The sequence below is a fragment of the Lichtheimia ornata genome (assembly GCF_029851405.1).
Source record: "Lichtheimia ornata isolate CBS 291.66 chromosome Unknown scaffold00013, whole genome shotgun sequence".
Lineage (NCBI taxonomy): Eukaryota > Fungi > Mucoromycota > Mucoromycetes > Mucorales > Lichtheimiaceae > Lichtheimia > Lichtheimia ornata.
The window spans coordinates 1-14,411 of NW_026695333.1; the positions used below are offsets into that span (position 1 = coordinate 1).

Here is a 14,411-nt window from a genome sequence, read left to right on the forward strand (position 1 = left end):
GTTTCACGTTCAATGTCGCAAACAGCCCAAAAAATATTTTTTTGGTCTTCGTCGAAAGAGGTTGACCCCCCAGATCCAGTTTGTCTGGTAGCGACATTGCGAAATCTGGGATTGGCAACGATGAACGTAAAACTTGCACACAAGGTGCAGTTGGCCAAGCCGAGCACATTGCTCTAATAAAAACCCCACATTTCATTGTAAAGTTCGGAGATACAGGCACCTTTACGTTTGTAAACGTGATGCTATATGAGAAGTGGTCTTTGTTCATTGTCAAGTAGGTGGAGCCTGGCAGAGCAAAAGATGCAGAAGGACCTCTTTGTGTAACTCAGCTAAAAAGTCAGGACTTCAGGGACAATGCATGATAGGTACGCAATCCTCACTTTTATGTCATACATTGGCAGCTAATAGCCACTTTTGTGCATTCCCAACTTTTGTGCATTCTATTGTAGGTGGACGATGCTCCTGCTCTAGACATTCATTTCCATGATTAAAGTAGGTTGATCCGAGCTGATTTGGTTGAGTTACGCTCACACAAGATTATATCGGTTGAGCTACATCGAGCGTGCTTTATGTCCAGAGTGATGTAATCTCTCTTTGACCGCAGCTCAGTCAAATCAGCTCGGATCAATCTACTTTAATCATGGAAATGAATGTCTAGAGCAGGGGCATCGTTCCCATGCAGTGGATCTCGCAACAATGATGATTGGATAAAAGTGGCCGTGTAGCTAGCAATACATGCCTGTTCCTAGATGATCCATAAAGTAATTATACATTGACCCTTTCATTCATGCAAACGTAGCCGTGTTACACAACACGACCCTCTGCGTCTTTTGCTCTGTCAGGGTCTAGCCACTTCACAATGAACAAAGACCACTTCTCATATAGCATCACGCTTACAAACATAAAGGTGCCTGTATCTCCAAACTTTACAATGAAACGTGGGGTTTTTATTGGAGCAATGGGCTCGGCTTGGCCAACAGCACCTCGTGTGAAAGTTTCGCGTTCAATGTCGCGAACAGCCCAAAAAATATTTTTTGGTCGTCGTCGAAAGAGGTCGACCCCCAGATCCGGTTTGGCTGGTGGCGACATTGCGAAATCTGGGAATGGCCACGATGGACTTCATAGTTTGACACAAGATCGCTTTCACCCCGCCGAGGAAGATCGTTCTATTAAAGACCCCACGTTTGATTGTAAAATCTTGAGATATGACTGTCTTTATGTTTTACATATGCTGTAAGCGTGATGCTATATGAAGGGTGGTCTTTGTTCATTGTCAAGTAGCTAGACCCTGGAGCAAAAGATGCACAGGTGTGTGCTTGTGTCACAAAGTCCAGGAGGATGCGACTCGAAGGGGTCGATCCTATTGGTTGAGAGTGCATGATCGATCCTTCCCCTGCCTGCTGCTGATAATAAGGTCCGCGTATGATGCCTATATGGATTGGACCGTTTTTATACAAGGTTGCAAGATATAATGTCAGCTGAAAAGTATCATAGAAAACTATTGTATGTCCATGTGCTCGTAGTCATTGTATCACAGCTCACTCTTTCTTGAACATAATGAATTAAGCTTACAATGAACCAAGCTTCTGTAGCAAGCACTATGTTAGGCATCATTACTATCGAATTTACTATCTTGCAGTACAAGTGTTTGATGATCCCCACTGCATTTTGTCTATCGGTATGTGAACTATGAACGTTTAATGAACGCAATACAGTAATGTGACAAAAGAACACAGCATTTCGATACGATGATGTAAATGATCCAATCTCGCTTCCCAACCTTCCAATTTCTATTCCCCCTCCTTCCAATCCGAAACCAACCAAGTGATCCACATCTTGCACATGTAAGCTTATAGCACGACACACTCCTAAACATCTTGTCGAATCCAATTTTCATTCAATGCATAAGTCGAAGACTAAGACATGGTAATGTGGATGTTTATCAAGTAAATATGATAAAGGAACAGTAGCGTAAGTTGAATGAGATACGGGTGAATCACATCATAGAGGCAATAGGGATAATTGTGTCATTGTGTTCTTGGTTGCTGCCGTCATAAACATCCTTCATCCATGATTGTAAAATAGCTGCTGCATGCATTGACTTGAGTATTCCAATATCATCCATGGTTGTAAAACACTTTCTTTCATCAAAGATACAAGTCTTCTCGACAATCCGATCCAATTCATCATCATCCTCACCGTATCCACGTGACCATTCCTGCTGACAGCGCGACAATTAACCAAAGCATCATTCCAAGATATCTTAGCACTGCACTTGATTACATCCATCCATCAAATCCGATATGTTGGTTGAAAAAGGACATGTGATCGCTGCTGGTATGCTTGCTTTTCGATCCGGGTGTTGGTCCATCTCTTTTTTGGTCGTTTTCTATCGCAGCTCAACGAGGTGAGGATTGCTTGTATTTCAGCGTGCTTGATAGCTGATATGGCATCATCCATTGGAATCCGTATGCACCAAAGCAAGTTGTTACACGTAAATAAAGCTGTTTGTATACAGTGGTTATCTGCTGTTCACGTAATAAAGGCTACGAGGCAAGTTGCTGCAAGTAAAGTGACCTCGCTCATAGTAGTTGCTGTTACGCTTGGTTGTGGCAGAGCAGAGCATGTTGTAGTAGAGTGACAAGGTTGTGAACGCTGTTTGAGACAATGGAGCAAAGGCATCGCTAATAGCAACTGCTGGAATGAATGCTGTTATGTTTGACTGTGGCAGAGGAGAGTGCAAAAGCGTGTGTTGTGTCAAGAGACTCGTGTGTTGTGGTAGATTGACTAGAAGGCTGTGTACACGCTATGGACTTGCCATTCGGTCAAAGGCAATCGGATCAAGACAATCGTAGGGTTGACATGATGGGTTGAAGCAGGACAATCGTTCGCAGATGGTAGCTGTAAACTTGAATGGGGCAACAGGTGAGAATGGGAGGAAGAGACAAGAGGTTGTGGGAGTGGAAGAGGTGGAAATTAAAGTAGGCTGAGCTGTAGGACACCTCTTGTATAATGCATGAACACTGTACATCAAACCTTGATTATGAAATTGCCCCTCTCGAACCTGAAACTTTCACACAAGATGCTTTTGGACATGCTGATCAACGTTGTATTAAAAAAGACATCATGTTCATTAGAAAATATTGAATGGTAGAGTGCAATGTGGGATATACTATGTAAGCCGGAATCGCGTCAAAGCGCAGATTCATGATTTATCGAAATAGCATGTATTATCTTGGGATTGCCCACCTTAAACGTGAAACTGGGTCAGGAGGTTCGATGGGACATGCTGATCAATGCCATTCATTTAAAAGTCGCAGGCTTCATTACGAGGATGTTAAATGTGGGATGGTCCCAATGTAGGAGAGACGGTGGACGGCGGGAACATCAATAGGTATATAGCGCATGCCCCCAAGATTGCCCTTCTCGAACGTGAAACTTGGTCAGATGGTGGGCTTTGATATGCCTATCAGTTTCGTTCGAATAAAGACCCCACACTTCATCATGAAAACATTAAATGGGAGCGTCCTGCTATGAACGGATGGGGACATGCAGCTTTTAGAGGCAGCATCTTGTTGTAGATATAAACGTCAAAGGATTGTAGATTCTTGCAAAGATGAATACTACGAGGTTGTCATGTGGTTGCGTAAACATGTAACCTTATTGTAAGATCACTACTCCAAAGGTAGCGAGGAACCATTTAACACAAGGTCAAAGGTTTACAAGTGAAGCGAGCAAGTAGGGCTGCTAGTCTTCCTCCTCTTTGAAATTATCAATGCCATGGTGATTATTATTATCGTAAATGATAAACCTAGCAGGAGTGGTGGTATCATGCACGTGTATGAGTGAGTGATCTCAAACACTAGATCCACGTGGCATTAGGAGGAACGTGACCAAAGAGTACCAATACACTGGTGGTTGTCAAGAAATATAGGATCGCTATGCGGATCCGATACATGTCAACAAGACATTTGCCAGTCTCGTTGCACAACCAATGTCGTAAATAGGGTTCTCGCGTTTGCATGTCCTTTCAACCCAGATAGATATTGGCAGATGAGGATAATCAAAGGTCTTTAGTTACACGGCGGATACCCCCTTCAATGTTTCTTTCTTTCTCGGATTAGGCTTTTGAACCAGGAAAAGCACTTGGATACGCTTGCTACTGCTGAATATGGTTGTTGCATCAATCTAATTTGTACATACCATCACAATGTATAAAGGATTTGAGTCCTCTACAGCTTCCTGGTATTTGAAATGGGTGAAACGATGCACCAAAGTCGATTTGAATGTCATCTCGTCTCTTGCAGGGAACGTGCGTTTACGTAAAGATCATCGTCCTCAATCCATTAATTACGCTGACAATGAAAATGAGATGGTGTGCGATTCATTATTCATGCTGCGTTTATGGTAAAATTTCCCGTTGCCATGCAACATCATCTTGTACTGTTTTTTCAATGAAGCGTGTATGACCATGATGGCAACGCGAGATAAGGATTACAACCATTGTTTGTTATACGTGTGTGTATACAAGCGATGTTGCAGAGATGGTGATAATGTTCGTATGGAGACTGTCGTAGATGCATGGGGCGTGGGTTATTTGATGATTTGCCTAGATGATCCAATCAGCAGATGCAGCAACAGGCAAAAATTTCGGGGGAGGATCCCCCCAAAATTTCCTGGATCAGAAATTTTTCAACGCCTATGGTTGGAGATGAGACATATTGCATGACGGGATAGCGATAGTCATCCATGCATAAATAGACGCCATTTGTTGAAAACCTACGACTTTTCCACAGCTCATGCTCCTTATCTTTTCTATTTGACCGCATCCCATTATACTATGTCATCAACAACATTAGCTGTTTTCCTCGAAGACCTCAACCTTACCCAATATCAAGATGGCTTTGTGCGTGCTGGCATTGCAACAGACAATGAAGATGACCTGCAGCAGCTGATTCAATTTAATGATGACGAGCTCAGCGAATTCCTAAATGCTGTAAACATGCTTCCTTTTCATTCATCCAAGTTTAAAAAGTCACTACGAGAGCTACGAGTGAAAACAACACGATCCACCGGTGATGGCAACAAAAAGTCCCTTGAACCCGCTGAACCAGCACCTATGCTACCAAGTCTTGAACAAATTCTGAGCTCTGTGAGTATTGCCTTTTGTATGTAATAGCAATGACTTACACATACATACCATATAGCCGACATCGAATCCATCTTGGCTAGGTGATACGTGCACTCGGCGACCTTCTCGAGAAGTCATTGTGTCTCATGCTACCATCTATGGCAAACGTAGCAGTCGACCCCTTACTGGATATGAAAAAGCAATCAATGAAGCGGCCGTTCACCTTGCTTTACAAGACCCATCTCTGGTAGTCAACAAAGGTGATCTCTTTGAGCGTGCCAAGCGTAAGCTATTGATGGATGGCTATCAATACAAGCGTGGCAAAAGTCGATCCAAGCTCACCAAGGAAGTGACCATATCTTCATGTGCTCGTTCTACACGTTCTTCTACCGCATCATCCCAACATTGGACCCGTTTGAAGAGAAAAATGCATGCACAACGCGTCTCTGAGGCACGTCAACAAAAGATCCATACGCTCCAGAGCCAGTTGGATGACATCCTTGCCAAGCGACAACCACCACTGGATCATGAAGAACATGTTGCACTACAAACGGAGCGTGAGACCTTGGCCAAGGAAATTGCAAAGTTGAAAGCTCAAGAACGTAAACATCAATGGTACGAACGACGTAAAGCAGAAAGGTGTGGTGAAAACCAATATGGCGGTAGTAGCCCGTCATCATCATCGTCATCATCAGCTGCAAGTTCCTCTGAAGAAAACGAAGATATGAATGAAGAAAGCGATGCCGCTGATCTTTTTTTTGAACATGCTCATCCACAGCCATCATCGCTAACACCTGATCCAACAATCTTCCGGAGCAGAGATATACCGCTTTTCCCATCCCCTCCATCTATGCATCAAGACAAAGCATTCGCACCCACATCATCCATCCGACAATATTGTATCGATACTTGTAATTAATGTTACTTTTTTTATGTATAAAGCAAAACCATGTATATGCCATGCCCTACGTCGTCTACTTTAGTCTCATGGATCTTGTGCGCTTGATAAGCCGTTGGTGTAACTATAATCCCCAAAGCCATAGAAGATCGTTCCACATACCACGCATGACCATAACAATGCATAATCCTCTTCTTTCCATCACTTCTCTCTTTCGATAATAATAAGAACCTCATCATCTCCCAAAAAGCCCATTTCATCACGTGTGTGTATGTAAACATAGTGGGATCCATACATTTATTGCCAGGGTGGTAGTATGTTGGTTAAATGACACGGATGCAAAAGCATAGCCATTTCTGACAATAATATCCAAGCGAGTCGCTTATTTGAGCTTCTTCTTGGGACGGAGTTGGTTGGAGTGGCCACACTTTCTCTTACGGCAGTTGGTAGCACGAGGAGGAAGACGAGCATAGCACTTGCGGCAGATGTTCTTCTCGCAGTTGTACTTGGAAGCAAGAGCCTTAAGGGAGGGTTCGATGATACCACCACGAAGACGGAGGACCAAGTGAAGAGTGGACTCCTTTTGGATGTTGTAGTCAGAGAGAGTACGGCCATCCTCAAGTTGCTTGCCAGCGAAAATCAAACGTTGCTGATCCGGGGGGATACCTGAATGAATAACGTAGTGTCAGCATGTTGTACATAGCAACAACACACGACCCCATTGAGTACCCCTTTCATCGATTCCCCATATACATACCTTCCTTGTCTTGAATCTTTTGCTTGACATTCTCAATGCTGTCAGAGCTATAATAATAAAAGAGGTGGGGACATTGAGTGAGTTGCATTGCTCTCATCTGGGTGCATGGGGGTGTTATCGTGGGGTGATGGTTACCTTTCGACCTCAAGGGTGATGGTCTTGCCAGTAAGAGTCTTGACAAAGATTTGCATTGCGGATACTATTCAAAGATGGATGTTGATGAATATAACATGGATGGATGCATTGGTGTATTCGATGGATGGATTGGATGCCCACCTTTGTTGCAAAGACGAAGGAGGTTGCCTCGGCGCGTTGCAAGCCCACCTCCTTGACCATTGGCTGAGGTTCAATTCTCCACACCAACCACCCACCCATCCGACGAATACTCCTTTGGGCCCACCTTCTTATAACTCATACTTTCCCTTATCTACCCTTTCCCCTCCCCTATCAGTAAATCTCCATAAATGATAAATGTAATACCATTGATTCTTAGAGGAAGTTCATAATTTAATATTCTTGGGAGTACACATTGTTCTAGTATTTGAGCTTTTGACGTTCCAAAGGAAATTTACGAGCCAAAAAATCGCGCACAGGTCCTAATACCACCAGCTTTTCGTATAAGAGTGCAGCAATAACATTACCAACGCAAAGGCCCCAGAGCTTCCATCGAAAATCACGTGGCATGACATTGTGACCAAGTGGTGTATCGTAAGGTGGAAGCGATGATGGATAGTCGTATCCGATTTGCTTAAGGACGCTTTTTGTTCCACAATTGAATTGAAATGCACAGCTGAAAGGGTTGGGATCCGCTAGAATCCAATAAAAGATGATAGCAAGATATGCACTCCATAGCACCACCAAGGCATAATTCCGCCACCAGCTTTGTCGATACTTGTCGCCAAAATTAAACACGGCAGCGCTGTTGACGAATTGGGTCAAACATACGAGTGATGCAATTTCAGGCTCATAGTATTTGGAAAGCAATGCCCATTTGGACGTATCCACGGTAGAGCTGTCAAATTCATTACATCGATACCAGGCTGTGATTGGGTGGTGAATTAGCACATACATAGGATCATGGTACAAAGATTGGGCAAGCATATACTTACGTTGCTTGAATAGCATTACAAAGGCACCTGATAGGAATAGCCAATTGATGACTACAAGTCCAACACATGAAGCTAATGTTTGTGGTCCCAAAAGACGTGCAGTGGGTCGTTGTGGTGCAAGATCCTTTGCAGCCTTGGCTTGTGACACGGCCCATGTTAAGAGCACGGTAATGAAAAAGTCGACAGCAATCCATACGTATTGTGGCATACCCATAGCAAAGTAAAATGAAAAGATCTTGAGCATCATCATGATTTGCCCATACACTATATAGACTCATGAGCATCTTTGTTGCTGAAATAAAATGACATCGTTGTATACTCACAAACCAAATATTTGTATCCGGTGATTGAGGTAACTAATGCAGCACGGCCTTGACGCAGCAACTCAACACAAGAAGCAACACTACGATGACTTGTACTAAAAGGGGAAACAATGGATGCTTCGGCATCGGACATGGCAATACCAACATGAGCAGCACGTAGCGCACCACAATCATTACCACCATCACCCGACATGGCGGTGATACCACGTTCCATATGCAGCTGAACACATTGCACTTTTTGGCTTGGCGTCATTCGTGCAAAGACGCGCACATCCAACAAGTAATGCCGAATCCAATCATGCTCCATCATCCATTGAAACGCTTTGCCGGTCATGGCGAGCTCAATGTTGGTGGCTGGATTATCAGACATGTATTCATGGACATTGTCGATCATGATTGGCTTTTCATCTTCGGGTGATTCATCCACGTTTTTCCATACGACCGTGTCTTGAAAGCGATCATAATCACCTAACAGCACTTTGGCACCCTGTGGAACCATCCCACATTGCCTTGCAATGTATACGCCCGTCAATGCTGTGTCACCCGTAATCATCACTGTACGTGTTGCACCTCGTTTCAATGCAGCAATATTCTCGGCTGTATCCGCTTTAAGCTGGTTCTTGAATATGACAAGGCCAATAAGGTTGATATCTTGTTCCATTTGATCTCGACTCCATTCTCGAAAACAGCTCAAGCCGCCTATAGCTTCAAGATCCAATTCACGATGAGCCATAGCAAGTACCTGGTGGTTGCTGGTTTAGCATATAATAAAAGCCATAGTGAAGGTTGTTACTTACGTAGCATCCTTGATGAGCAAGGTTAGCAGTGGCAGAATCATAATTGCCAGGCACGGATGTTGCATTGGAGATGTCCTTAATCTTTTCATAAGCACCTTTGACGAAGACATGGATTTTGTTGGTGCGTGTATCCAACACAGCGACGGACATGGACATACGATCGTGTGCAAATTCGAACCTCTTTACAATATGGAAGGGGGTCACAAGGTCACCTGGGGATTGTGCAGCAGGGATGATGGTGTCAATGTACCCTTTATCTATATCTTCAGCTGTTCGTTGTTTCAAAGTCCATCCCGATGAACGAAACATTTCAATATCAACAGGATTGCCGATAAATTGGTCATTCAAGGTGGTGACAGCATGGCAAGTAGCAATACCCATTTTCATCAAATCAGGCACCGCTTGTTGCATATCCAGAAAATGTTGTCCAAATGCGGGAGTTGCTTTGATGCCGTCTTTGTCTTGGGTGGGTTCATTGTTATGCTCAATGGGTTGGACACCATAAAATTCAAGCCCCTCCTTTGTTAAGGTGCCCGTTTTATCAAAGCAAAAGATCTGCACTTTGCCAGCCATCAAGATTCGAGGTAGATCTAAAAGTGTTTTGTCATTATAGTGTAAACAATGAAAAACCAACACACACACACATACCAACGCAATAGATCTTCTTCTTCCTTAAATGGCCTGAAGCAACCGATTGGCCTACCACCAATGCAGCAGGGAGTAGGGGTGAAACCAATTGAGCAACGGCAAAAGTGGCATAGAACCAAGCCGTAGTGCCTCGTGTATACATCCAAATGGCCAAACACAAAACGATCAGGGCACACGTACACAAGATCAAGATGACTATCTTTAGCTGCTCATCGAAAATAAAAGAGACACGTGTTGGGAAAAGAATGCGTTTGACAAGTTGGCCTTTATCAGTAGCTGTTCCTGTTTGTGTCACCAAAGCGGCTACTCGTTGATTGGGATCAGTGGCATCTCGTTGTGCTTGCGAAATGGTGGTGCCTGCAAAGATGGTGCTCGTTTTGCCGGTCCCCATTCGATTGTATGGTGAGTGATCATCGGTGCGTAGTGGGAATTTACGAATCGGTAAGGGTTCACCCGTTAATGAGCTTTCATCCGCCACGATATTGCCGCTCAATATCACTGCATCACAAGGTGCCACTTTTCCACTCTCAACTTCAAACACATCGCCAGGTACCATCTCCGTTGTTGATAATGATTTCCACTCGCCATCTCGTAAAAGTTTGATGTTGTCTGTAAACTCGGCCATGCTCTTGATCCGCTTTTCTGCTCGAAGTCGTACAATCACCTTGAATAATGCCGAGAGAAGAATGACACCTGTATCAGCAATAGCCACCTGCCCTATAGTATACACATGTTAGAAGCCATACATAGATACAACATCCATTACTTACAATAGTCGTAATAATAAAACAGCCATAGTATTGTAAATTGGTAAATGTAAAAGAACGATGTAGCTTCACGTAGCAATGCCATCATAAAATTGGGCACATAGACCTCAATGAAATTGGTCCCAATCATTTCTTGACGCCTGTATGCCTCTTCACTCGTCAACCCCTGATTTTGTTTGGCAAGCTCATCACATTGTTGACCGAGTTGGAATACGTAAGGCAAAAATTGTCGTGTCTCAGAGTTGTAGAGATAGCGTGTGCATTGATACACAAAGTATCGAGCGCCGGCTTTTGTTTGTTGTAGGCGAGCTGTTTTCACTACAACGTCGAGGCCAAGTTGATGCTTTGTTGTTTTCTCTAGCCATCGCACCCCTCGCATGATTGAGTTTTCATGTTCAATAAAGATCATGGCTACATAAGAATGGCAGCAGATGATGATGAGATGATGATTACTCTTCGCATAGCACAAAGCATCAGTGTGTATGTATGTATGTGTACCTGGTTCATCTTTTTCCACTTGTACGTATTGCCCTTTGTCATATGAACATCGAATGCGGAAAAAGTTGATCAAACGATCTCGAAAGAGGACCAAGCAAAAGAACCAAATAACGAAGATGTACCATACGCCGATGAACGTCTATAACACTACCCAATTAGTATACGACATTCATTGATGGTGTAAAGCCATTCTTACACTTGTCTGGATTAATTTGTCACCTCGAAAGAGCAAAAAGTCATTATAGTAATCGTATGTCATTACAAGCAACAGCACCACCATGCCAGCTGTCTCGAGTGCATAAAGGACAAAGCATGTCATGCCAATGATATCACGTCGATAAGCTGTAATCAGCATGGTGTCATCATCCATCGATTGTACGTCATTGGCAGCATTGGTTCCATTGTACTGCTGCTGCTGCTGCATGTTGCTTGGATCTTTTTCTTTTGGTGCATAAAGCTGGTTCATATGCTGCAAGCTGGCATCTTTGTAGGAGTCTTCAATGACATGCTTAAGAAAACAAGCACATGTCAACACACGCGTCATCTCTCAATCTCAATGGCTCGTACCTTTTCTTGAAGTCGTTTATAAGCCAACCATCCTAAGATTGTGCCGATGCAAAGACCATAAAAGGCATAGATGCCAATGTAGATAGGCTCTGTGAAGGTCACGTGACCGTATGCAGGTTTTGGACATTGGCCCCACATCATGTGGATAGGTTCAGAGACCCAATTTGAAACCGAACTAATACCCAAATGATCGGCACATGCCTGGTGGGATACCAGCTGGGAGGAGTTGAAGTTTGGAATGTCAACTGTATCACCGGATTTGCAAGGATAGGCTGCTGCACCTTGTTGTAACCTTGGTGCACCACGGCATTCACATTTGGATATGATATCAGAGGGACATTGTGTGCGGCAAGTGCCGTCCACGCAAAAAGTGTGATTGGGTGGGCATGTTGGCCGAACATGTAAAGGGCAATCCTCTATGTCACGCACGCATAGCTGTGGACAAGGAAAGGCGTGGTACGTCTGCAAGGGACATCGTGTGCCATTGACCTGGTATCCATTGACTATGTATGTCCCAATCAATGATAAGACGCAAGAGATGATTCATCTTGATAAAAAAACAAACCTTCATTGAATTGAGGCATAGCATAGATGGTGGTGGTCTGTGCCATCCATGACAACAACAAGAAGGACCAATGCAACGGCGAATATCGCATGAGCACAATGTCTTGATCAAAAAAGATGTGTATGCAGGAAGGAAAGAAGGTGGTAAAATAAGATTGATTGCAATGCTGCATACGATATTGCGTGATCCCTGTCACACACGTGAAGGAAAAAAAAGACTGCCATGCATTGACACCGCGTCTTTGCACACCAAATCCCATCATCATCATCATCATCATGATCCATGTTCCCCCAACCACCATTGAATCATCACATTGCTGCTGTTGTTTAAGTTGTATTTTCGATTGACGACAAAAAAATCCTTGTTTATGGCAACATTGTACTTTTTTACATAGTCAATTCCTATAGAGGGATAATAATGACGTGTGTGAGTGAGTATATACATGCATGCATTGATTTCAGAGACAACTTACCATGATGGCGTTGACGATATCATTGTTGTTGTTCTTCAAAGCCTTGACAGCCTTGTTGCGAGAAACGTTGGCTTGGCTGACAACCAAGTCAATATCCTTTTCCTCAATACCAGTAGCGTCAACCTCCTCATCATCATCCTCTTCAGCGGCGGCAGAAGATTCGGCGGCAGCAGCGGTGGAGGGAGCGTTAGCTTCGGTCTCCTCAGCCTTGGCAGCAGCTTCAGCAGCGAGTTGTTGAGCAGCAGCTTGTTGTGCACGAGCACGCATGTCTTCAATTTGGACCTCACCAAAGACGATGTAGGTATCCGAGTTGTTGCTCTTGAAAACTTCGGGTCTGCCGATAGCGAAAACGATCTATACAAACATACAAAGTATGATTAATCACGTGTACACGCGTTATGATGATATTGATACATACACCACGGGCACGAGTGAAAGTGACGCGAGTGATACCAGGAACAGGCTTCAAGCCAAGACCAAGGATAGCCTTACGAGCCTTCTTTTCACCACGCGATTGGGGGGTTTCAACAGCAGGGGCAGCTTCAGGCTCACCAGCAGCTTCAGCAGCAGGTTGTTGCTCAGCAACGTCCTCGACCTTGACAGGCTTTTGCTCGGGCATTTCCTCGACTTTGGCAGACATTCTGTTGGTAGTCATGCGTTACGCATTAGTGGTTGGAGTCGATATTGTTGTTGGAGAGAGAGAATAAAAAGGAGCAGCAGCAGCAGCACATTTATCCGATCGTGTCATTCATCCATCCATCCATTGATTCATTCATCCATCCATCCATCGGTTCATCTTGTGTGTGTGTGTATGTGTGTGCTGTGTGCTGTAGATGATGTGGGGGGGATGGTTGTAGGGGGGTACTGTACCTTCAATAAAGAGAAAGAGGGAGTCAGTGAATGTACCTCTTGCGACCACTAATCTGGGCTGGGCTGGCTGGCTGCTAGTGCGCGCTTGGTTACATCCCCCCCTCCTCTACCCACTGTGTCATCTCAACCCGCCACCCACAAATGAGTGGGTTTACGTCATCCTTGCCATGGCGGAGGTTCATCAGTGCCAGATGCGTATGTGTCGGCCCACTGAGTACAATGTGTGATGCCGCGCAAGCAGCTGTGTGCGCGTCTTTTACATATACCTTTTACTTGCTATCATGGAGTGCCTCTTTGGAATAACCGGAAAAGACTACACCATCATCGCCGCTGACACCACATCAGCTCGCAGCATCGTCGTCATGAAGGGCACCGAAGACAAATCACGCGACCTCAACGATCATACCGTCATGGTCTTTTCAGGAGAACCAGGCGACACTGTCAACTTTGCAGAGTACATTCAACGCAACATTAAGCTCTACAAAATTCGAAACGATACCGACTTATCACCCAAAGCTGCTGCTACGTTCACACGTCGAGAACTTGCTGACTCCCTTCGAAGCAGGGTAATGTATATATATATAAAAGCGTCGTTATCATCATTATGCATCGTGTCTCATACCATGTATAGCATCCATATGCAGTCAACATGTTGATTGGAGGCTTCAATACAAAGACACAGGAGCCTGAATTGTATTGGGTGGATTATCTCGGTGCTATGGTTCGCTTGCCATTCGGTGCTCAAGGCTATGGTGCCTACTTTTGTACTTCATTGATGGATCGCTATCATCATGCGGACATGGATCTTGAACAAGGCAAGCAATTGTTGCGTCAATGCATCCAAGAACTCAAGACTCGATTCATTGTCAATCTACCGAGATTCATGGTCAAGGTTATAACAAAGGATGGTATTCAGGAAATTGAGCTATAGTTATTATACATGCATGACGAAAGGAGATTATGAGGATGACAAAGACCAGCTTTTGTTAATTAAAGATGTGAATCATGG

The 14,411-nt window shown here is 44.1% G+C and overlaps 5 protein-coding genes across 5 annotated transcripts; 2 read left to right on the forward strand and 3 right to left on the reverse strand.

The window, feature by feature from the left end:
* Window positions 1–4,840: 4,840 nt before the first annotated feature.
* O0I10_003752 (uncharacterized protein) lies at window positions 4,841–6,050 on the forward strand (the record flags this gene model as incomplete). Its single annotated transcript, XM_058483819.1, has 2 exons — window positions 4,841–5,152; window positions 5,208–6,050. 2 exons carry the CDS (start codon window positions 4,841–4,843, stop codon window positions 6,048–6,050), a joined length of 1,155 nt encoding a protein of 384 aa, XP_058345208.1.
* A 361-nt stretch (window positions 6,051–6,411) lies between these two features.
* Window positions 6,412–6,977, reverse strand: O0I10_003753 (ubiquitin-60S ribosomal protein L40; the record flags this gene model as incomplete). Its single annotated transcript, XM_058483820.1, has 3 exons — window positions 6,412–6,695; window positions 6,787–6,833; window positions 6,922–6,977. 3 exons carry the CDS (start codon window positions 6,975–6,977, stop codon window positions 6,412–6,414), a joined length of 387 nt encoding a protein of 128 aa, XP_058345209.1.
* A 343-nt stretch (window positions 6,978–7,320) lies between these two features.
* On the reverse strand, window positions 7,321–12,151 carry O0I10_003754 (uncharacterized protein; the record flags this gene model as incomplete). The annotated part of the gene is made up of 10 exons (XM_058483821.1): window positions 7,321–7,826; window positions 7,896–8,159; window positions 8,219–8,960; window positions 9,016–9,605; window positions 9,664–10,380; window positions 10,434–10,841; window positions 10,929–11,067; window positions 11,125–11,436; window positions 11,496–11,998; window positions 12,061–12,151. 10 exons carry the CDS (start codon window positions 12,149–12,151, stop codon window positions 7,321–7,323), a joined length of 4,272 nt encoding a protein of 1,423 aa, XP_058345210.1.
* A 295-nt stretch (window positions 12,152–12,446) lies between these two features.
* Window positions 12,447–13,172, reverse strand: O0I10_003755 (uncharacterized protein; the record flags this gene model as incomplete). Its single annotated transcript, XM_058483822.1, has 3 exons — window positions 12,447–12,461; window positions 12,533–12,886; window positions 12,951–13,172. 3 exons carry the CDS (start codon window positions 13,170–13,172, stop codon window positions 12,447–12,449), a joined length of 591 nt encoding a protein of 196 aa, XP_058345211.1.
* A 511-nt stretch (window positions 13,173–13,683) lies between these two features.
* O0I10_003756 (uncharacterized protein) lies at window positions 13,684–14,333 on the forward strand (the record flags this gene model as incomplete). Its single annotated transcript, XM_058483823.1, has 2 exons — window positions 13,684–13,968; window positions 14,034–14,333. The coding sequence occupies 2 exons, from the start codon at window positions 13,684–13,686 to the stop codon at window positions 14,331–14,333; spliced, it is 585 nt and encodes a 194-aa protein (XP_058345212.1).
* Window positions 14,334–14,411: the final 78 nt, after the last annotated feature.